A 24200-nucleotide genomic window follows, 5' to 3' on the forward strand; every position below is an offset into this window, starting at 1 on the left:
CCCTCCTGCCCGTAATGTAGTGCGGGGTGGGGTTAGGGGGTCGCCGTGGCCAGGAGGGTTTGGGCTCCCTTCTGGCCCAACTACACAAAGTACGGGGAAGGCGGGTGGGGGTGTCGTGGGGGTCGGCCAGGGGGGTCGCGGGTCGGCTGGGGGACGGGCGGAGGTTCTTGGGGGGGGCGGTCGTTGGGGGGAGGGGGTTTGCGTCGAGGGCAGGAGGGCCTGGGATCCCTCCTGCCCGTAATGTAGTGCGGGGTGGGGTTAGGGGGTCGCCGTGGCCAGGAGGATTTGGGCTCCCTCCTGGCCCAATATTGTCGGGGAGTTGGCGGTCCTTCGGGGTGGGGGTGCGAGTGGTCCTGCCGAGGGGGGAGAAGAATCGGACGTCGAGGGGGGGCATCAGGCTTTCAGGATGGGGACAGGACTTCAAGGGGGGACAGGCAGATCTTCAAGGGGGACAGGCAGACCTTCAAGGGGGACAGGACTTCAAGGGGGACAGGCACGGAGAGGCGGGGCAGTGCACCGAAAGTCAGGGCGGGTGAACGGTGAGTCGGGGCAACCAGAGGAGAGTCGGGGCAGTGCACCGAAAGTCAGGGTGAGTCGGGGCAACCAGATGAGAGTCGGGGAGGGCGAAAGGAGAGTCGGGGTGGCCAGAGGAGAGTCGGGGAGAGCGAAAGGAGAGTCGGGGTGGCCAGAGGAGAGTCGGGCAGCATGCGCGTTATATGCCTGAGCGCGGTATAGAAAAGTTTTTTTACATATCTTCGTGATTTATGCGCGCTATACCCCTGTGCGCGTTTTACAACGGTGCGCGTTATATCCGCGAAAATACGGTACAGACAACTCCACTGGTTGCCTTTTGAGGCCAGGGTTTGGTTTAAATTTGGGATGCTCTGTTATAAAGCCATACATGGTCAGGCACCTGGTTATTTACTAGAATAATTTACATTTTTTAAGGCGGTTCGTCCACTAACGATAACTTCATTGTTTGTGTCCCGTCTGTTACGAGGATATCTTTACAAGAAATTTTTGCATCGAACAATTGTTTATCAGGCTTCTAGTTGGGATTCAGAGCTGTGCATTTTGTTTGCTTCTTCGATTTCATATATGCATTTCCGAAAACTATTAAAGACATCTTTTTTTGTAAAATTTTTAGGAAAGTAAGGAAGATGATATTTCTCTTGTATTTCACTGTGATGTACAGTCTCTTGATGTAAACTGCATCGATCTGGAAGATATTGCAGTCTAAAAATGTATTTTAATGTAATGTAAGTATTTCTATGCTCAGGTAGGTTGTGAGCTGCCTGGTAAGCATGCCGTTAACATGACAACTACTGCTTGGGAGCCCAGTGTAGGCTCCGCCCCCTTTCCTCAGCACTCCTGGTCTCTTTGGATGAGGTCAGCAAGATGTCAAAGGGAATCCCTATGCAGATTGGTGGGGGACCTGGAGAAGGGATGGAGCAGCCACACTGCAGTGGGAAGAGCAAGTTTAAAGAGCCGCCAGGGGCACAGACAAAACCTTTTTGTCACCGGGCGGCAGGATTGCTCCAGTATCGCTCTCTCTCAGCAGGACTTTTGCAGACTTAGGACTCCTTCGTGTAGCAACTCAGACCTCTGCTGATCCAGATTGTGGCACCAGAGTAGCTCAGTCCCGCTACTTGCTACTACCTCTGCTTCTGAACGCCGGCACTTACTGGGGTTGCCAATAGAACTCCTCTTCAGCTCCTTCTTCCTGAGGTAATCAGAGGCCTCTCAGAGCACTCATGACTCATGACTCATGACTCATGACTGTTTCTGCAGTTCTTCAATTGCTTCTCCCAGAGGTCCATCATGCCCAGCAGTCCGCACACGCGGAGGCCCATCAGGTCCAGGACCTGTGTAGTAGTCCTCTATCTGTACTCTTCCATCCCCTTTTCTTCAGAAAGTTGCCCAATCCCTTCTTGAACCCCAATACTAACTAGAAACGCCTTCACCGGATCAGACTTTAGGTCCATCTATTTTGGCGACCCGCACACGCAGAGGCCAAGCCAGGTGCTCCTAGATGGAGTCCCTGATTACCCATATCCCTCAATGTGATTTGCAAGGAGGTGTGCATCCAACTCACGCTTGAAACCCAGTGTTTTCACTTTCACTATCTTGGGGTTTACTCCATCTGAGCAGAATCACGACCAAAGAGCTAAGGCTGCACTGAAAGTGGCACAAGCTATCATTGGAGGGCCCAGAGGAGCCAACTTTTCAAAATTATTGAGGGTGCTAAACCCAATAGAAATTATTTCTCCCTGGACAATATCAGTTTGTTCAATATCAGTTTGTTCAATATCAGGGGTGCTCAGGCACCCACAGCGTCCCCAGAGCTGGCTCCTATGGGAGGACCTGTTCTTGACCTTAATAGATCTGCCCTCCCGCAGCTCTCTTCGACAAGACAGAGGTGCCAGCCTGAGGTCTACATCAGCTCCACAGACCTCCTGCTGTTCAGATCTAAGCTCCACATGGTCAGCAGAAACACTTTGCTGTTCCATACTGCTCTTGCTGAGCAAGTCACCCAGCTGTTTTCTACAGGCCAGCAACCAATGCCCATGGGCCATCACCTCCCCCCCCCAATAGATGAAGAACTATATAGTATGTAGCATAGGCTGCCTCTGGGTCAGGACACACTATCACATCTGACTTTATGACTACTGAAACATCCCCTCCTGAGCAAGAGCATCCTGGGGGATGTCTGGCACTCGTGGGCCACAGCTACAGTCCTGCCAGGCTGTTAACACCATTCATCTCCTCTCTGTAGCGTTCCAGTGCCCAATCCAGTGGGCCTGACCTGAATCCCTCTGGCAGAAGCAGCAGGCTTCCTAGCAATTTTGAGCATTGTTCCACACCTCACAGACCCATATCCAATGCAGGATGGTACCGATTCATTTTGCAGCAGAACAGAATCACACACAAGATGCGGGTTCCCCGAGGAGTGACCCAGACAACACAGATCCAGGTCTCACATTGAATTATCGCAGATCCAGGCCTTGCAGCAGACCACACAGACCCAGGTCCTGAAGAGAGCTTTGCAGATCCAGAGCCAGGTCTGAAGAGGAAAGCCACAGATCCAGGTCAAGGTCCTGCGGTGAAAACGGGATGAGGCCCGGCATGTACATGAGCAATAGGCTGATCACCTAGCTGGCATTCACAGCAGGTGAGCAGATAGACCAAATCAAGATCAGATTGGACTGACACTGTGGCCTACCTGGAGAAGACAATATGACTGATCACTGCATGGAGAATCCGGCAACAATACTGAACCTGAGGCTCGGCTGCTTAGAAATATAGAAACATGATGGCAGATAAAGGCCAAATGGCCCTTCCAGTCTGCCCATCCACAGTAACCATTATCTCTTCCTCTCTGTAATAAAGCTGTGGCCTTTTATTCCTATATCTGCATCTGACCTTATCATTGAGGGTATCTGAGTTAGCCAAGCCCACAGATGTGTGCAGCCTATCTTTGTTAATACTGTTCTGTTTGATTCTGCCTTATTCTGCAATACAGAAAGTTGCAGCATGTTTTAACGCCATCTGATTTATATTATGTCCTTATTTAATTGTTAATAGTCAGGAAATAATTTTGGTGTTTTAAGTAAGGAAGGGGTTGTTTTATTGTTCAAGAGTCTTTATCTTAAGTTGTATCAGACTGCTGCTTATGTGCCTTTACATTTGACCATATTGTAGTGATTATTGATTATCTTCACACCTTGATAACTTTTAAGTCTCTTATCTCCTCGTAATAAATGATGCCTGCTAACTACGCCACAAACACTTTATCGGCAGAAAGCCTTTTAAAGATTCGGAAGGATTTTGTAATGAAGTGTACAAATAGCGTGGATACATGCTTTATCATCTGGACTTACATTATTTGCATGTCAATAATATTTCCTTTTTTAAAAAAATTTAGTTTAGTAATATTCAGCGCAGTGACCACCAAACGGAAAATCTAGATTTGAACTCGTGTCTTTTAAGGCCTAATGTGCTAAACATTTTTCCCAGTGTCACAAATTATTCCTAATTCTCGCTTAGATCACGCACAGTTGCAAGTTGTGGCGTTTTTAATGAACCGCATATACCCAAAGGAATGCAAAAACGGCTCATAATTATATTATTCAGTAATATCCCTGCAGTATCCACCGTGCTGTCCAAATAGATCTCTGCTTTCTTTGGGCTGGGTGTGCCCCTTGGCTGCTCTGTGACATTATTTGGCTTCTCTGGGAAAGAAGTTTCAGCAGTTTTCTGTCTAAGAAAAATCTGTCCCTTTCCCTTCAGCGTGCAAATTCAGGCAAACTTTCAGGCAAAGAATCTAGATTATCCCAAAGAATAAATTGTAAAGGTGGTTTTATGCTTTGCAAACAAAGCAAAGCTGTGTTAAGAAATTGCGCACTCAGTTTTCATCAAACAGCTGGTGGTGCTTATATAATTTTTTTTGACTGGAGATGGATGTAGCAGGCAGCACAAGTCCTTGATTGGTGACCTTTTCTTATGTATATAAATTACAAATGGGGAAGGTGCTCTGAGAAACAAATGAATGTCACAGCTGCCGGCTCAATCAGTGGCAGCTCGCAGTGTACGAACGGCGCCCATTACGCTGCACCCCAGCACCCTGCCATTCTTTGCTCCCTGAATTATTTATCTGCTGCAAATCCAAATTGCCAAGGCACACTTTTCAGAGCAGGCAGATGCTTGCCAATTTCCATGGGAAAATGGACAAAAAAAAAAAGAAAGGACGCAGAGCCTGCATTTCAGCTGAGTGGGGCTAGCGGTCGGCCATATTGGTTGTGCACATGGAAATGCATTGGGGAGCCTGCTCTGAGGGGTGACGTTCCTGAACGGCTCTGAAATCTAGTGCAGTCCGGTCCTGCTTGACACCTGCTCCTTTCCACATTCTGGATCTACAGGGAACCAGAGATGAGAAACACTGTTCCCCTTCTAAACTGGAAGGTTGTCATCAAAGACTCAGTATTGCTCAGTGATTTTTGACAGGCTGCATAAATTACAGCCACGGCTTGCTATGCATTTACTTTAGGATATACATAAATCATGGCACTCCTGGGCTGTAGCACAAGAGGGGGAGGGGGGCTGCACTTTGCAAATTTCCTGTCTGATTGCAGCAATTCCCTGTTTACACAATAAAATATTATGGAAGGTGGAGCCAGGTTTGCAAGCGCCAGTCCCACTCAGCCCTTTGATTTGATTCTGTAAATCTGCCTCTGCTTATTTGATGGGATCCATTCTGAGAGACAGGTAGAATGATGGTGTATCAGACGTATGCTTGCTTCCTGGTGTAATATGATGACAGAAAGCAATTCCTTTCCCCCATTAAAAGACGAGTCACATGGCTCAAGGCCGGCTCTGACATGGGCTTTATTCAAAGTAATCAGCACAGGCTCCATCGTCACCTGTTCTTGTCTTCTGTAAGCAGAGAGGTGGCACTGGATTAATTCTTTCATTTCAGCCCTGCCTGCAATCCTTCCCTCCCCCTCCCCTTCTCTCCTTCATATGGCAATTTATTAGCTCATTACAGTTATGCCATAGGACGTTTCTGGGCCGCCTTTCCCATTAAAAAATTGTATATAGTCTCTAAAAACCAATGTAGTATTCTATTTTACTGTATATCAGGCTAAGTGTACATCCATTTCTACAAACTGGGTAAAAATTAACAATGGAGCTTTTCTACAAAAATGTTTCACAAAATTAATTTGTGTCTTGGTGTGCTAGCTACACAGTGATTGTACATTCTGCTGAACAAAAAGCTTTATAATCACAACAATTTCTACATTTGCTTCCAGTATTTTTTTTTTCTTTTTTTTGTAAACTGACTACAAGCCCCAAGGATGTTTTTGGTTTTTTTCCCCCAGTGACACTGATGTCATTTCCTAGGGGGCAGAGCACTGACTATTTAATATTACTAGAGGCATATATGTGGAATATGTGAAGGAGGAAAACTGGTGTGTCTATCCCAAGGACAAGCAGGCAGGATGTTCTCACATATGAGTGATGTCATCCAATGGAGCCCCGGCACAGACATTTGAAACTGCGCTACAACTTTAAGAGTCCCGGGCACACCCGTGGCACCCGTGCGGACTCCATATCTTCCCCCGTCTCACGATAGCTGTAGAGCGAAGAAGCTGAATGTAGGCATCTAAAACCTGTGTTTCTAATACTTTTTTCTTTTTGCTTCTTATTCCCTTTTTCTGTGGGCAATAAGGATCATTTTGGTTTGGGCCTTGCTCGGCCTTGACCAAGACCCAGGCCCAGGCCCAAAGTGTTGGGGAGACCGGGGCTTCCCTAGGAAGGGGGTGAAGGGCTCATCAGGGCCAGCCCCCGGGGAGTCAGTGGAGCCTGCATCGATTTGTTGAATGCCTCAGCTTAGCATACTAGCTGTGGATGACACAGTAGCATAACCCCAGTTCCTGTGCTTGTTTTTATGCATCAGCTCATTCAGCAGCAGAACCCTGTACACCAAACACTTGTTCCATTGCTTTTTTCATAATATATCCCCTCTGAAATTCTTAACAAACTGTAAATTGTATTTTTTTTTCCAAGCTTCTTCACACTATTATTGCACTGAATACCCGCATATTGTAACTCGCTGATTGTCCAGCTCTCTTCAATGTGCCCTCTGAAATTCTTAACAAACTGTAAATTGTATTTTTTTTTTCCAAGCTTCTTCACGCTATTATTGCACTGACTACCCGCATATTGTAACTCACTGATTTTCCAGCTCTCTTCAATGTGCCCTCTTCAATGTGCCCTCTGAAATTCTTAACAAACTGTACATTGTAATTCGCTGCATTTTTTAAGATTCTACTTACTATAATTTCACTGACTATCTACATATTATAACTCGCTGATTGTCCAGCTCTCTTCAATGTGAACCGCCTAGAAGTTGCAAGATTATGGTGGTATAGAAGAATAAAGTTATTATTATTATTATCTACAGAGGCTGTAGGTATGCACAGGGCACACTATGCTGGGTAACACCCTTGTCACTCTAGTGCTACTTCTCGTAGAGTCTGCTTCATCAGGACTACCACCCTCGGGCAAGACAGCCAACTGTTTTACAAAATTAATTTTCCTCCTAGAAGCCAGTATTCCCCCAACCCACTTGGTCTCACCAGGCTCATGGTAGTTGGCAATAAACCTCTTTTCACAGGCATAATCCTGGCAGCTGGGGAGTCCCATATGTGAGAACGTCCTGCCTTCTTGTCCTAGGATAAAGCACAGTTACTTTTCTGTAACAGGTGTTTTCTGAGAACAGCAGGAAGATATTCTCACAACATTCTCATCTCCTCTTATTGGCTTCTTAGCTTGCAACTGACCTGCAGCTATCACGAGACAGGGGAAGATATGGAGAGTTGATGCATGGGTGCCGCAGGCACGCCCTGGACTCTTAAAGTGGTAGCACACTTTCAAACGTCCACACCGGGGCTCTGTTGGATGATGTCAGCCACTTATTGGAGCACAGCAGGCAGATGTTCTCATAACACCTGTTACAGAAAAGTAACTGTGCTGATTCCACTTTCTACAAAAACATGAATGTAAATTAATTAATGTCAGAGCTTATGTCCCCCTCCTTGTAACTCCCCTTTGCCTGGGAAGTTGTTTGGTAATCCTTGTTGGCTTTTGTTCAATTGGATTGCTGCGTTTGTTTTTTCAGAAAACAATAAAAGCAAGAACTGTTCACTATTAGTTCTTAAAGAGGAAAATAAGACAGATAGTGCTTTGGTAAATATGCTAAAAACCAATAGAGTAACTAGGGCTGAATGGGCCCCAGGCAGAAAAATTGTGTTGGTTCCCTATAACACCATTGCTTTCAAGGTAAACATAGAACATGACGGCAGAAAAGGGTCACGGTCCATCTAGTCTGCCCACACTAATGGCCCACCCCCTAACTACCTCCATGAAGAGATCTCACATGCCAATCCCATCTTTTCTTAAAATCTGGCACGCTGCTGGCCTCAATTACCTGTTGTGAAAGATTATTCCAGCGATCAACCACCCTTTCGGTGAAGAAATATTTTCTGGTGTCGCTATTAAATTTCCCACCCCTGATTTTCAACGGTTGCCCTCTTGTTGCCGTGGGTCCTTTAAGGAAAAAAAGATCCTTTTCCACCTCGATACAGCCTGTGACATATTTGAATGTCTCGATAATGTCTCCCCTCTCTCTGCTTTCCTCGAGTGAGTACAGCTGCAACTTACCCAGTCGTTCCTCATACGGGAGATCCTTGAGACCTGAGACCATCCTGGTGGCCATTCGCTGAACTGACTCAACTCTCCGCACATCTTTTTGATAATGCGGCCTCCAGAATTGTACACAGTATTCCAGATGGGGGTCTCACCATTTTCTGTACAACGGCATTATGACCCCGGGCTTACGGCTGACGAAACTTCCTACGGATACAACCCATGATTTGTCTAGCTTTGGATGAAGCTTTCTCCACTTGATTGGCAGTCTTCATGTCTTCGCTAATGATCACCCCCAAGTCATGTTCTGCTACAATCCTTGCTAGTATCTCACCATTTAGGGTGTAAGTCCTGCATGGATTTTTGCCGCCAAGGTGCATGACCTTGCATTTTTTGGCATTGAAACTTAGTTGCCAAGTCTTTGACCAATGCTCCAGCAGGAGTAGGTCTCACTATCGATGTGAGACTCACCGGTCTATAATTCTCAGCCTCCATCCTGCATCCCTTTTTGTGGAGGGATGCAGGATGGAGGCTGAGAATTATAGACCGGTGAGTCTCACCTCGATAGTGAGTAAACTTATGGAAACACTAATCAAACGCCAATTGGATACGATCCTGAGCGAGGAGAATCTACGAGATCCCCATCAACATGGTTTTACGAAGGGAAGGTCCTGCCAATCAAATCTGATCAGCTTCTTTGACTGGGTAACAAGAAAGCTGGATATAGGGGAGTCCCTGGATGTCGTGTACTTGGACTTCAACAAAGCATTTGATAGCGTCCCACACTGCAGGTTATTGAACAAGATGGGTTCGATGGGACTGGGTGAAACATTAACCGCATGGGTTAGGGACTGGCTTAGAGGTAGACTTCAGAGGGTAGTGGTAAACGATACCCTCTCCGATACGATGGAGGTGATCAGCGGAGTGCCGCAGGGCTCGGTCTTGGGCCCGATCCTATTTAACATCTTCGTAAGAGACTTGGCTGAGGGGCTTCGAGGTAAAATTACATTATTTGTCGATGATGCCAATCTATGCAACATAGTAGGCAACCGCACAACAGATGAAAGCAGAGTGCCCGACAAAAGCTCAATGTCCGACAGTATGACGCAGGACCTACTCCTGCTGGAGCATTGGTCAAAGACTTGGCAACTAAGTTTCAATGCCAAAAAATGGAAGGTCATGCACCTTGGCGGCAAAAATCCATGCAGGACTTACACCCTAAATGGTGAGATCCTAGCAAGGACTGTAGAGGAACATGACTTGGGGGTGATCATTAGCAAAGACATGAAGACTGCCAATCAAGTGGAGAAAGCTTCATCCAGGGCTAGACAAATCATGGGCTGTGTCCGTAGAAGTTTCGTCAGCCGTAAGCCCGAGGTCATAATGCCGTTGTACAGATCCATGGTGAGACCCCATTTGGAATACTGTGTACAATTCTGGAGGCCGCATTATCAAAAAGATGTGCGGAGAGTTGAATCGGTTCAGCGAATGGCCACCAGGATGGTCTCAGGTCTCAAGGATCTCCCGTATGAGGAATGACTGGGTAAGTTGCAGCTGTACTCACTCGAGGAACGCAGAGAGAGGGGAGACATGATCGAGACATTCAAATATGTCATAGGCCGTATCGAGGTGGAAGAGATCTCTTTTTCCTTAAAGGACCCACAGCAATAAGAGGGCATCCTTTGAAAATCAGGGGTGGGAAATTTCATGGCGACACCAGAAAATATTTCTTCACCGAAAGGGTGATTGATCGCTGGAATAATCTTCCACAACAGGTAATTGAGGCCAGCAGCGTGCCAGATTTTAAGAAAAGATGGGATTGGCATGTGGGATCTCTTCATGGAGGTAGTTAGGGGGTGGGCCATTAGTGTGGGCAGACTAGATAGGCCGTGGCTCTTTTCTACCGTCATGTTCTATGTTTCTAAGCACAAATAAAAAAGCCAAAAACAGAAAACTATTACTGTTGGGGGATTCCATCATCAGAGGCATTAACCTTGGAACATAAGGTGAGGAGACCAAAATAGTGAAATGGCTTCCACGATTCTCAGCTACCAGGAGTTCCAGGCAAATACTGACTATAATTAAGGAAGAAACTAAGGATTTTAACACTGATGTTGTTATCCATCTGGGAACAAATGACCTGTTCATCAACTCCACACTTGCAGCACAGAAAGCTTTTCGGGTGAAGGTTTGAAATATTGCACTGATGGGCTACATATTACTACAGCAGGAAAAAGAAACCTTGTGGAGAAATTTAGACAAAATGTTTCTAGGCATTTAAACTAGAAGGTGGAGGTGGTGTATGTATGCAGGACAATTATAGAGACCACCCCCGGCAAAAGAAAAGATGTGATGGTAGTAAAGATTGCAATGTAAACAATATCAGCAACTCATTTCTTAGCATTGCAATGGAAAGTGAAACAAAACAAAAATCTATATGAAAAAGAAGATTACTGCTGAAAAATAGCTGGAAAGCGATGACCACAAATGCTCGAAGTCTAAGCAACAAAGTTCATGATCTGCAAGCCCTGATGTTAGAGGCAGATCTAGATATTGTTGCTATCATAGAGACATGATTCAGTGAATCACATGGATGGGATGCAAACATACCGGGATATAATCTTTTTAGGAAGGACAGAGATGGTCAAAAAGGTAGAGGAATAGCTCTCTGTGTAAAGAGCAATATCCAAGCGACCGAAATGCAAGGGACCTGGGGAGAGGAAGAAGTGATATGCATCACTCTGAAAAGAGAAGATGGAACTTCTATCTACGTGGATGTAGTCTACAGACCTCCAACTCAATCGCAGCAAATTGATAAGGATCTGATTGTGGATATCCAAAAGTTTGGAAGGAAAGAGGTGCTGCTGTTGGGAGATTTCAACCTCCCGGATGTGGACTGGAATGTTCCGTCTGCGGAATCAGAAAGAAGTAAGGATGCCTTTCAAGAGGCGCTGCTCAGACAAATGGTGACGGAACCCACAAGGGAAAAAGCGATATTGGATCTGGTCCTCACAAATGGAGAGAGTATCTCTAATGTTCGAGTGGGTGCTCACCTGGGAAGTAGCAATCATCAAACATTTTAGTTTGATATAACAGCTAATGTGGAGAGTGGCCGCACGATACTTAAAGTCCTAGATTTCAAACATACGGACTTTAATGAAATGGGAGAGTACCTGAAGAAAGAGCTGGTAGGATGGGAGGACATAAGAGAAGTGGAAAGACAGTGGTCTAAGCTGAAAGGAGCGATAAAAATGGCTACGGACCTTTATGTGAAGAAAATAAATAAAAACAAGAGAAAAAGGAAGCCAATATGGTTCTCCAAACTAGTGGCGGAGAAAATAAAGGCGAACGAGTTGGCGTTCGTGAAATATAAAAAAACCCCAAGAAGAGGAGTGCAGAAAGGACTACAGGGTGAAACTGAAAGAAGCCAAGAGAGAGATACGTCTGGCAAAAGCACAGGCGGAAGAACAAATGGCTAAAAATGTTAAAAAAGGGAGACAAAATTTTTTTCAAATATATTAGTGAAAGGAGGAAGATGAAAAATTGAATTGCTAAATTAAAAGATGCTTGGAACCGATATGTGGAGAGTGATGAGGAAAAAGCAAATGTGCTAAACAAATACTTCTGTTCTGTGTTCACAGAAGAAAATCCTGGAGAAGGACTGAGATTGTCTGGCAAAGATACACGAGAAAATGGAGTAGATTCTGCGCTGTTCACGGAGGAGAGTGTTTATGAGCAACTTGAAAAACTGAAGATGGACAAAGCGATGGGACCAGACGGGATCTCAGAGAGGTTCTGGCGGGTCCTATTAAAGACTTGTTCAACAAATATCTGGAGACGGGAGTGGTTTCCGGGGATTGGAGGAGAGTGGATGTGGTCCCTATTCACAAAAGTGATCACAGGGATGAAGCGGGAAAATACAGGCCGGTGAGCCTCACTTCGGTTGTTGTAAAAATAATGGAAGTGTTGCTGAAAGAAAGGATAGTGTACTTCCTTGAATCTAATTGGTTACAGGATCCGAGGAAACATGGCTTTACAAAAGGTAAATCATGCCAAATGAATCTGATTGAATTTTTTGATTGAGTGACCGGAGAGCTGGATTGAGGACATATGCTAGAAGTAATTTATTTAGATTTCAGCAAAGCCTTTGATACGGTTCCTCATAGGAGGCTGTTGAACAAACTTGAAGGGCTGAAGTTAGGACCCAAAGTGGTGAACTGGGTTAGAAACTGGCTGTCGGACAGACGCCAGAGGGTGGTGGTTAATGGAAGTCGCTCGAAGGAAGGAAAGGTGACTAGTGGAGTCCCTCAGGGTTCGGTGCTGGGGCCAATCCTGTTCAATATGTATGTGAGTGACATTGCTGAAGGGTTAGAAGGAAAAGTGTGCCTTTTTGCAGATGATACCAAGATTTGTAACAGAGTAGACACCGAAGAGGGAGTGGAAAATATGAAAAAGGATCTGCAAAAGTTAGAGGAATGGTCTAATGCCTGGCAACTAAAATTCAATGCAAAGAAATGCAGAGTAATGCATTTGGGGATTAATAATCGGAAGGAACCGTGTATGCTGGGAGGTGAGAAGCTGATATGCACGGACGGGGAGAGGGACCTTGGGGTAATAGTGTCCGAAGATCTAAAGGCAAAAAAACAGTGTGACAAGGCGTGGCCGCTGCCAGAAGGATGCTGGGCTGTATAAAGAGAGGCGTAGCCAGTAGAAGGAAGAAGGTGTTGATGCCCCTGTACAGGTCATTGGTGAGGCCCCACTTGCAGTATTGTGTTCAGTTTTGGAGACCATATCTGGCGAAGGGCGCAAGAAGACTTGAAGCGGTCCAGAGGAAATGATAGGAGGCTTGCGCCAGAAGATGTATGAGGAAAGACTGGAAGCCCAGAATATGTATACCCTAGAGGAAAGGAGGAGATTTGATTCAGACATTCAAATTCTTGAAGGGTATTAACATAGAACAAAATCTTTTCCAGAGAAAGGAAAATGGTAAAACCAGAGGACATAACTTGAGGTTGAGGGGTAGTAGATTCAAGAGTAATGTTAGGAAATTCTACTTTATGGAGAGGGTTTTGGATGCCTGGAATGCACTCTCGAGAGAGGTGGTGGAGAGGAAAACGGTGACTGAGTTCAAAGAAGCATGGGATGAACACAGAGGATCTAGAATCAGAAAATAATCTAATATAATAAAACCCTAAGCGCGCATGCGCACTCTTACCTGCATGTTCCGTTTTCCATGAGCTGTAGGGCCCCCCAGGCAAGAGTGCGCATGCACACTTCTACTCCCTCCCTCCTTCACTGTAAGCCCGCCGCTGTCATCGCCCCCTCTCTCCCCCCGTGCACCCTTTCCCGGCATACACGAACCCCCATTGACCCTCCCACCGCGAGACGCACAAACTTCCTGGCTCCAGCAGCGGCCGCATCACACTAAAGACGCTGCTTCGCGGTCTTCCCATGCTCTGATTTCCTCTGAGGAAATCAGAGCATGGGAAAGCCACGAAGCAGCGTTTTTAGTGTGATGCAGCCGCTGGTTTGACAGTCGTCTCGCGATGGGAGGGTCAGTGGGGTCGGCTGCACAGCGGCGATACTGGTGGGGGGTAGAGGGTTCTACTGCACAGGGGGATGGCTGGCAGGTAGGTTGGCTTCGGAGGGTGCGGGATGGACAAAGTATGGAAGGCAGTGAGGGGGAGCAGGGAAGAGGTGCTGCTGGACCGGGGGAGCAGGGAAGAGGGACAGGGGGAGCAGGGAAGGTGTGCTGCAGGACAGGGGGAGTAAAGAACAGGTGCTGCTGGACAGGGGAAGCAGGGAAGAGATGCTGCTGGATAGGGGAGCAGGGAAGAGGGACAGATAAGTAGTACTCTGTTTCTCTGAAAATAAGACCTACCCCGAAAATAACCCCTTGTTAAGATCGACCCCTGAAGGAACCCTCGCCACCCACCCACGAATGTCCATGACTCCATCCCTGCCTGATTCGCCAAAAAAATCGGACTTGTCAATTCAGCAACCTCCACCCCGGTGAGACCTGACATATTTCCGCTCTGAGGCCTCCTAAAACAGCGGCAGCAGCAGCGCTCTGAATGGGCTGCTTTGCAGCCTTCCCCTTCGGGGCCTGCCCCTGCCACATCACTAATGACATCATTAGGAATGCGACAGAGGGATGGCCAAGAAGCAGCCCGTTCAGAGCGCTGCTGCTGCTGCTGCTGCTGCTTTAGGAGGCCTCGGAGCGGAGGTATGTCAGTCTCATGATGGGCGAGCCGGTGGGGTTCTGCTGCACAGGGGGATGGGAGGGAGGGGAGGAAAGATGCTGCACATGGGGTGGGGGGAAGAAAGGAAATAGGAAGAATTGGGGTGGAGGAGAGGAAGGGAGAGATGATTGTTGTATATGAAAAAAAAAAAAGATCCCCTGAAAATAAGCTCTAATGCATTTTTGGGACCCAAAATTAATATAAGACACTGTCTTATTTTCGTGGAAACACAGTAGTAGTTGAAACTGGCTGTTGATGAACTTGCACTGTTGATCTTTCTTCTCTCTCTCTCTCTTTTTGTGTGTGGTTGTGTTTGTTTGATTTCCAAGTTCTGGACAGCCAAATGATAGAACTGACTCCCTATGCTTCCACTTAACAGACATCCCCTACCCAAGAGAAGACAGTAAATAACCTCAGAATAGAAAGAAGTAGCACATATTCAGTGTACATTTCCTTGCAGTCAGCTTGCTGGAAATGTAATGTTATGTTTCTATTCATATAAAATTACAAAATAAAAATTGCTTAAGATATTTTCTGAACAAATATGTCTTCATTGGATGTTTCCAACAGCTGCTGTTACAGGCTAATGTGCCAGTACCAGAGCAGCTTCTAATATGTGCTAAGTTGGTCTCCTTAGTTGATGCAAATTTATGAGAGGAAAGCAACAAGACACAAGTACATGATTTGCTTAAAAATGAACTTTTGTGTTCTCCATGTTTGGATGCAGATGAACCTAGAGAATGAAGATAAAAGAACACGGACACGGTCGAAGGCAATCCGAGGTGAGCTCCTTCCTCCTCTCCTCTCAACCATTTTAAATATTTGAAAGTTCTTAAGACTGGGACAAGTCTCTCAGGTTTTTATCTTTCATCTCAAAAGTGTAAATATTATCATCTCAAGACGTACAGATAATCAACCTCCACCCAACTGAATGGTGGATATTCAATTCAGTAATGAGAGCCTGGATAGCACAGGATCCATCCTATGTGGGCAGCTGAGGTTCTGCAGTGCTGTGTTTCTCTAGCCAAATTATCCACACTGAATTCACTTCTTGCACATTTTGGTTACCCACATTACATGCTCCACAACTCACACATTATTGAGGGAACTCTACAACTTGGTGTATGTTTTTAGGTGCCACGATGCCACATGGTGAGAGGCTATTCTGTAACAGCATCTGGGTGCTCAGATTTCATTATAAAATCCAGAATCCGCGCTTTTGATTTAGGCATTGCAGCAATGGTATAGCAAGGAAGGTTGGCGCCCATGGTGGAGGCGTCCGGCATTGCCTCACTGAGCGCCCCCTCCCATTCTTCCCTGCCTCTTGAGCGCTCTCCCCCCACCAGAAATGTTCACCAGTGCAAGTAACATCTTCCACCTGCTGCTCATGACAACCTCTGCTCCCTTCTGACGTCACATCCTGGTCCGGTGACCAAGATGTGATGTCAGAAGGCAGCCGAGGCCAGCGTGAGCAGCAACTGGTGAACATTTAAAGAGGTATGTGAAGGGTGAAGACGAGAAGAGGTACCAGTGCCCCCCACGAAGACGGCGCCTGGGGCAATTTGCCTCCCCCCTCCTTGCTATACTACTGCATTGCAGTTATACCAACCATAAACCTAATGCAAATGGGTGCAGCTAAATGCAGTGACAAGTGGGAGGCGTGACTTTATCCTACCCATGCTCCGCCCATCGCTATGCCCCTTTTTGCATTTGCACACACTTACTTGTGCCCTTACAGAATAGCTTACATATGTAGTATGTAAGTGCTAATTTTATATATATTTACATGTACAAAGAGGCATACACTCATGAGTGCCATTGTTACAGAATTATCCTTAACTTTTTTTGTGTGTGTGTGTGTGAGACTGGAGATTCTATTTGTTGATTGGCTTTGTTTTTCACTATTTTATTGGCACTCTGTTATAAAGTTACCTCATAGCATATGGATTATATCAGATAAAATGACACGAATACTGATAATTTACTGATATTTGATTTGCTATATGCACAAAATGGAAGAAAAATCATTGCGATTCAGCCCTTAGAGTCAGTAATCAGGCACTTTTCTTTAAATACCAGCTACAATGGTCAAAACATAGCCAGATGTTCAATGCAATTATTTAGATAACACTGAATATCCAGATAAGGCAGCACCGGAACTATAATTCAGATAGTGGCAATTTTCATTCTGCTATCTGAATAACTTATCTGGTTAACTTAGGACAGCTTTCCTATTCAAAGAGTAGACTGAATACTGACAGAACTCAGATACATTCTGGGACTTCTCTGGTTCTACCGGTGCTCTGTCTTTGCACTATCTGCATAGAACAGAGGTGGTCTGTGAGGATATTCAGAGGCACAATCCGGATTGTGCCAAGGTGGTGTGTGAGGATATTAAAAAACACTATCCAAATAGTGCAAAAGCAATTTGTGAGGTCATTCAAAGGCATTATCCAGACCAGTGGCGTAGTAAACGGGGGTGGTCTGCCCCGGGTGCCTTGGTGGGGGCGCTGGCACCCCTCCTCCTCTCTGTCCCCTGCTCCTTCCTACAACCCCCCCCACCACCACCAAGCGTATGCCTTCATTTCCCCCACCATACCTCTAGCTCTTCTCCGGCGTAAGCAGCAACTCTAAGCTACTGCTCGCATCAGGGTCGACTCTCCCTCTGACATTACTTCCGGGTCCCACGCCCAGGAAGTGACATCAGAGGGAGAGCCAACACTCACGCAGGCAGCAGGTTGGTGATGCTACTCGCGCCAAGAAAGTTAAAGAGTTATGGGGGAAGGGAAGGGGCATGCGTGCGCATGGCAGGGGGGTGGGGAAGGAGCGGGGGAGACAAAGAAGAGGGCAGGGGAGGGGCGCCACTGCCCCAGACACCCCTTACCCTCGCTACGCCACTGATCCAGACAGTACCTCTGAAAAGCCCAGCCAGTTGCACTTATTTGGATAGCAGGATCTGTTAAGCAGAGAAGCACATTTGAATATTGACCCCCAAATCTCTACTCATTGTTTCTACAGCAACCAGAGTTATTCATGAGCAGTAAAATAACAAGTCATTAATGAATTATAAAGGATGGCAGATTTTTATTGTACTTAGCAGTTGTGTTTATTAAATTGATTAACTCTTTTCTTTCCTGTGTCTTTCCTCAGTGGTACCCCTGGAACTCATAGGTCAAGAAGTGAGGTAAGGAAAATGGACAGGAGATGCAATGATATGTGCCCATCATACCAAAAATTTCTCTACTTTCTCTTCATCAGTACAGGATTTCATGATAGAGCTGTGCAATAACCCTATTTAATGGAAATCAGGACTGAATGGACCATTCAAGTCTTTCTCTGCCGTCATTTACTATGTTACTATGTTATTGCATCAGAGTTGGTGTTTCAATCCAAAATGGTATGAATGATTTCTAACAATAGTCTTGCAGTAGTAGAACTAAGGGGCATTCTTCCATATAAGGAGATACAGGAAGTAGTAAAGCCCAATAGAGACAGAAAAGTACCTGCATATAAGTTGCAAACTGCTTTGACTGTACCACAGAAAGGCAGTATATAAAATCCCATTACTCTTATGTTGGAACCCTTAAGTTGAAAGGCAGAGATTATTTTAAAAATGGGAGATTATTAAAAAAGGAACCTTCTCATAACATTCATACTTAATTTGAAGAGGTGCAAAAGCCAAGAGGGAATTCTTTTTGATTATGCCCTTTTGAATCTCTGTGTCCAGGTCATACAGACATGAAAATAGTGGCTTTCTGAAATAATTATATATGTATCTGTCCAATCTATACTATTTATTTGTGTAGATGCTTCTAAAACAAACTCTGCAATGTTGAAATACCGTAGTATAGAATTAACAGAATGTCTTGAAAATATCTCACAGACACCAGAAGTCCCAAAGAGGGCAAAGAAAACAAAACACCAGTATGGTAAAAGACAAGTTTATTGACAAAATAATTCGTAGAAACAAGACCTGATGTAGCCATGTTTTTTTGCCATCCATGTGCAGCAGAGGTATGACAATGTCAACATCGGGTCTTGCTTCTAAGAATTAATTTGTCAATAAAGTTGCCTTTTACTGTACTTGTGTTCAAGTGTCAAATTTTATTTAAAATTTGATAAATCACTTAATCATACTTCAAAGCGATGAACATTGATAAAAAAATTTACAACAGTCAGGGGGTACCATATATCAGTCGTACAAAAGACGCACAGGACTTATCTTACCAAAAGGAGAGGAGGGGACAAAATACAATATTGGATAGGAAAGAAGACAGATAGGGGAAGGACAACAGGATGGGTAAGAAGAAGACTGAAGAAAACGGAGAGAAAGGAGGCCCTTAGAAACCAATGGAAAGAAAATAGGTTAAAGAAAAAGAAAGCACAAGAAAAGAAGGAATATTAACTCTGTAGGAAGGAGAAACGTCAAATAAAATGAAAAACATCTGACTTAACGAACTAAAGATCAAAGGCATTTTTAAAAAGAAAGCATTTTAAGTTGCTTTTAAATCTATCCAGAGAGTGTTCTTATGTGACTTGTCTCTGACTTTTGCTTCTCCTTCTTGGAAGTGCCTTCCTATACATATGGGCTAAGTCATCTCCCTGCAATGTCTATGTTTATGTTTAAAGACATAAGAACATAAGAATTTGCTGTTGCTGGGTCAGACCAGCGGTCCATCGTACCCAGCAGTCCGCTCCCACAGTGGCCCCCAGGTCAAAGACCAGTGCCCTGACATCAGCCCTACCTGCTTACGTACTGGTTCAACAGGAACCCGTCCAACTTTGTCTTAAATCCCTGGATGGTGCTTTCCCCTATAACCGCCTCCGGAAGAGTGTTCCAGTTTTCCACCACTCTCTGGGTGAAGAAGAACTTCCTTACGTTTGTACGGAATCTATCCCCTTTTAACTTTAGAGAGTGCCCTCTCATTCTCCCTACATTGGAGAGGGTGAACAACCTGTCTTTATCTACTAAGTCTATTCCTTTCAGTATCTTGAATGTTTCTATCATGTCTCCTATTTTCAAGGGAGAAGAGGCCCAGTTTCTCTAATCTCTCACTGTATGGCAACTCCTCCAGCCCCTTTACCATTTTAGTCGCTCTTCTCTGGACCCTTTCGAGTAGTACCTTGTCCTTCTTCATGTATGGCAACCAGTGCTGGACGCAGTACTCCAGGTGAGGGCGTACCATGGCCCGGTACAGTGGCATGACAACTCTCTCCGATTTGTTCATGATCCCCTTCTTAATCATTCCCAGCATTCTGTTTGCCCTTTTCGCCGCTGCCGCCACGCATTGGGCGGACGGCTTCATTGTCTTGTCGACCAGTACTCCCAAGTCACTTTCCTGGGGGGTCTCTCCAAATCCGTCCCTGAAATCCTGTATTCGTGCATAAGATTTTTGCTACCGACATGCATCACCTTACACTTATCCACAATGAATCTCATCTGCCATGTCGCAGCCCATTTCTCGAGCGGGTTTATGTCACGTTGCAGATGTTCGTAATCCTCCTGCGTCTTCACTATTCTGAATAACATTGTATCGTCCACAAATGTAATCACCTCACTCATCGTACCAATTTCCAGATCATTTATAAATATGTTGAAGAGCACGGGTCCAAGCACTGAACCCTGCGGCACTCCACTGGTGACGCTTTTCCAGTCCGAGTATTGTCCATTTACTCCCACTCTCTGTTTCTTATCCGCCAGCCAATTTTTAATCCACATGAGTATTTCACCCTCGATTCCATGACTCACAATTTTTCCAAGTAGTCGTTCATGTAGAACCTTGTCGAAAGCCTTCTGAAAATCCAGATATACAATGTTGACTGGGTCTGTTTACCTTGTCTATCGGTCTGTTTACTCCCTCAAAGAAGTGCAGCAAGTTCGTCAAGCAAGATCTTCCTCTGCTGAAGCCATGCTGGCTGGTCCTCATCAGGTCGTTTCCGTCAAGGTGCTCAATGATGCGGTCCTTTATCAGCGCCTCTACCATCTTTCCTGGTACCGAGGTCAGACTCACTGGTCTGTAGTTTCCCTGATCACCCCTCGAACCTTTCTTGAAGATCGCCGTAACATTTGCCACCTTCCAGTCTTCTGGAACCCTTCCCGACTTGATTGACAGATTGGCTATCAGTTGAAGCAGTTCAGCTATAGTCCCTTTCAGTTCCTTGATGCCATCCGGTCCTGAGGATTTATCATTTTTAAGCTTATCAATCTACCGGCATACCTCTTCTAGACTGACCGTCAATCCTGTCAGTTTCCCGTCTTTGTTTCCCACATATAGCCTGTTGGCTTCCGGTATGTTGTGTATATCCTCTTCGGTAAACACAGATGCAAAAAATGTGTTCAGTTTGTCGGCGATGGCTTTGTCCTCCTTTAGCACTCCCTTCATTCCTTGGTCATCCAACGGCCCCACTGCTTCCTTCACGGGTCATTTCCCCTTAATATATCGAAGGAATGGCTTGAAGTTTTTCACCAACATGGCTATTTTTTTCCTCATTGTCTCTTTTGGACCCTTTTACCGCCTTATGACACCTGCGTTGATGTGCTTATTCCAGTTTTCATCCGTTTTTGACCTTTTCCATTCCTTTCAGACTTGGTTGATGTTTTTATCTCTGTGACTCATATTTTCCTGACAACCAGTAAAGAAAGAAAAGATAATCTAAAAAGTAGTGCACTGGATGTGACTCATAAGCAAAGAATCGAGAACATTGTAGGGTCAATTCAAGAATGATCACTTAAAGTTAGGCAACTAAATTTCATGTGTTAAGCTTGTCTTCTATAATATAATATAAAATACTAGCATAAGTGATCATTTACCCACCAACATTTAGGCATGACCACTTATGCCATGTCTATGGCAGGTATAAATTCATGTTTCGTGCATGCACGCAAAACTGATAGTATGCTATAAAATGTGCTAGAATAATTGAACTGCACATAACCTGCCTATGCCCCTCCCATGTTAATAGACAATTTGTACACACACTTTATAAAACAGGGTCAAAACGCATATGCAATAACTGCTAATTAGTACCATTTAGTGCTAGTTATGCCCAATTATTGATATTTAACATCAATCAAGGGACGCATAAGTGGTTATATTATATAACTACGTGTGCAATTGTACACTTGCCATTTATAGAATTAGAGGGTCTATGTCTTTTTAAATAGAACATCACTTTAATACTTTACTTGTTAGATGTTTTCTTACAGCTCAGATGTTCTAGCCAGTGTTAGAAATGCACTAAGGAAGTGTGCCATTCAGCTATTGCTCACAGGCCATGGTTAAACCCAGCTACTATACATAAATCTCAGTAGTAGACTCACAGAGAGTAATTCTATAAAGAGGCATCAAGAATGTCTTGAATGGTAGTGCCAAAAGACGTACAAGAAGAAACTGGAAGATCTGAATATGTACTGTATATTCTATAGGAGAGGAGGGAGGGGTGATATGATACAGATATTTACATTTTTGGTTTTTTTTTTAATATATATCTCTTTATTAGATTTTCAAACTACAATTGTGCAACAAGTAATTCAATACATAAAATATCACAAGACAAGCACAATACACTTTCAGACATTAATATGCAATTAAATTTTTCCCCACCCTCCCACCCAATACTCAAATAAAATAAAACCCACAAGAAACTATCCATATGTACCCTGAATCAAGTTCCAATGCAACTCCCTCCCCCCTCCCCACCAACCCACCCTGGATGTGTATGTTTACAAGTCTATAAAATAAAATAAATTATTCTTCTTTACAAAATTTAGCCAATGGCTCCCAAATATCCATAAAGTTAAATTTTTGAAAGGTATTAATATACAGTAGAATCAATTCTTTTCCAGAGAAGGGAACTAGGCAGGCGTGTGGCCATGTTAATAAGAACATAACATAAGAATTTGCCTCTGCTGGGTCAGACCAGAGGTCCATCGCGCCCAGCGGTCCGCTCCCACCGCGGCCCATCAGGTCCATGACCTGTAAAGTGATCTTTAGTCTAGAACTTGTTCTTCCCTAATCCTTTATATCCTTCAAACCCCTTTTCTTTTTTTATCTATACCCTTTCTTTCTCCTTTATCTGTAATAAATCTTTAGAAACTGGAAAAATGCCAGAGTTGCTGAAAATTGCAACTGTGCTGAAAAAGGAAAATCTAGAAGACACTGTTATTGAGAATTATAAGCCCATTACGGTACTACCCTTTGTAGGAAAAATCATTGAGAAAGTAGTTTTAAAACATTTGGAAGACTTTGTTTGTTTTTTTTATTGTTTTTTTTATATTCTTTATTGATTTTCCAACTATCAACAGTGCAATAAATAAGTAGATGTACATATAATAATTCAAGAAATGCACATTCTTATTATAGTAAGACTTTGTTGATCAAGAGCATTTGCTTCTTTACCATCAGGACACAGTGTTGAAATATTGTTAGTTTCTAATGTTGAATTGAGATTGGGCTTGGAGAAAAATGAAACTTTTTGTGTTGTATCGTTAGACGTGTCATCAGCTTTCAAATTGGTGGCTCAGCATATGATTGGTTTATTTCCTGTTTCCAGAATAGATCAAGTCAGATATAGAGTTAGTTTCTAAATTCCTGCCACTATGTAAAGGAATACGGCAGGGATCGGCACTCTTGGCATTACTCTTTAATCAGTTTCTGGCCTCTCTAGGTAATGTTTTTTGGCGTTGAATGTTAGCTACTGATTATATGCAGATGATATCCAATTCTTTTTTTCTGTGTCTGATTGGCAGAGTGAAGAATAAGTTGACACTTTGTTTAAAAGCTGTGAACGTGTGGATGTTATGCCAAAAATTGGCTCTAAATTTATCCAAAACAGAATTGCTAATGATAGGTAGAGTAGAGAACCCTGCATGGCCAGAGGAAATTGAAGTAGTGCCATGAAAATTCCAGGGAAGAAGAAAATCAAAATCTTGGGTGTCTGGTTGGCCTCAATCTTATCCATGAAAGATCAAGTTTTATCTGTAGTTAAGTCATCATTTTTTCAAATGCAGCTCTTAAGTAAACTGAAACTGAAGTTATCAAGATATGATTTTTGAATTGTAGTTCAAAGTATGATACTGCAATACTCTATACTTGGAGATGGTAGCCTCAAAGTGTAGAGCATTGCAGGTGATACAAAATGCTGCTGCATTGCTTATTTGTGGAGGTGGTAAGTTTGAACCCCGCCCTCCCCTCTTGCAGCAACTGCATTGGTTGCCTGTAAGAGCAGAATTGTATTCAAAGTATTGGTGTTGATTTTTCAAGCTTTTCATAACAGAATTCCTTGGTATCTATTACAAACTATGACACGGTATCATCCACGTAATTCAATGAGCTCTGAAAAGGCAATGAATCAATGGATGGCTTGTAATCGGTGAAATACGTTGATACTAGAACAAAGGCCATTTCAATAGCTGGGGTGAATATATGGAATAACCTAGTCGGACAGTTGAGGATGGTGGGTAACATTCAGTGTTTTAAAATGCTTTTAAAAACATCCCTGTTTGAGGAAGCTTTTTTTTAAGTAGCTGTGAAGTATTGCCTAATAAGAAGCAGAAAATGCAAAATGAGTAATTTATATTATATCATTGTCTGTTATGGTGTTACTGATTTTACTTGGATTTTATGTAGCTATTTTTTCAATTGAGATATAAATTTGTTAAATAAATAAAATGGTAAAACTAGAGGGCATAAATTGAGGTTGCAGGGTGGTAGGAAGACATTACAAGACCTGTTAAATGCAGGTTAGGGA

General features: G+C 44.1%; 1 protein-coding gene across 2 annotated transcripts in view; it reads left to right on the forward strand.

Annotated features, from left to right (window-relative positions):
- MYT1 (myelin transcription factor 1) overlaps positions 1–24200 on the forward strand; it is a 345874-nt gene that overhangs the window by 141372 nt on the left and 180302 nt on the right. For both annotated transcript variants that reach the window (XM_033914908.1, XM_033914909.1), the window contains exons 3-4: positions 15178–15232; positions 17601–17634. In XM_033914908.1, the coding sequence (XP_033770799.1) occupies positions 15178–15232; positions 17601–17634 (89 nt within the window). The remainder of the gene's footprint in view (positions 1–15177; positions 15233–17600; positions 17635–24200) is intronic.

This window comes from Geotrypetes seraphini, chromosome 11 (assembly GCF_902459505.1).
Source record: "Geotrypetes seraphini chromosome 11, aGeoSer1.1, whole genome shotgun sequence".
Lineage (NCBI taxonomy): Eukaryota > Metazoa > Chordata > Amphibia > Gymnophiona > Dermophiidae > Geotrypetes > Geotrypetes seraphini.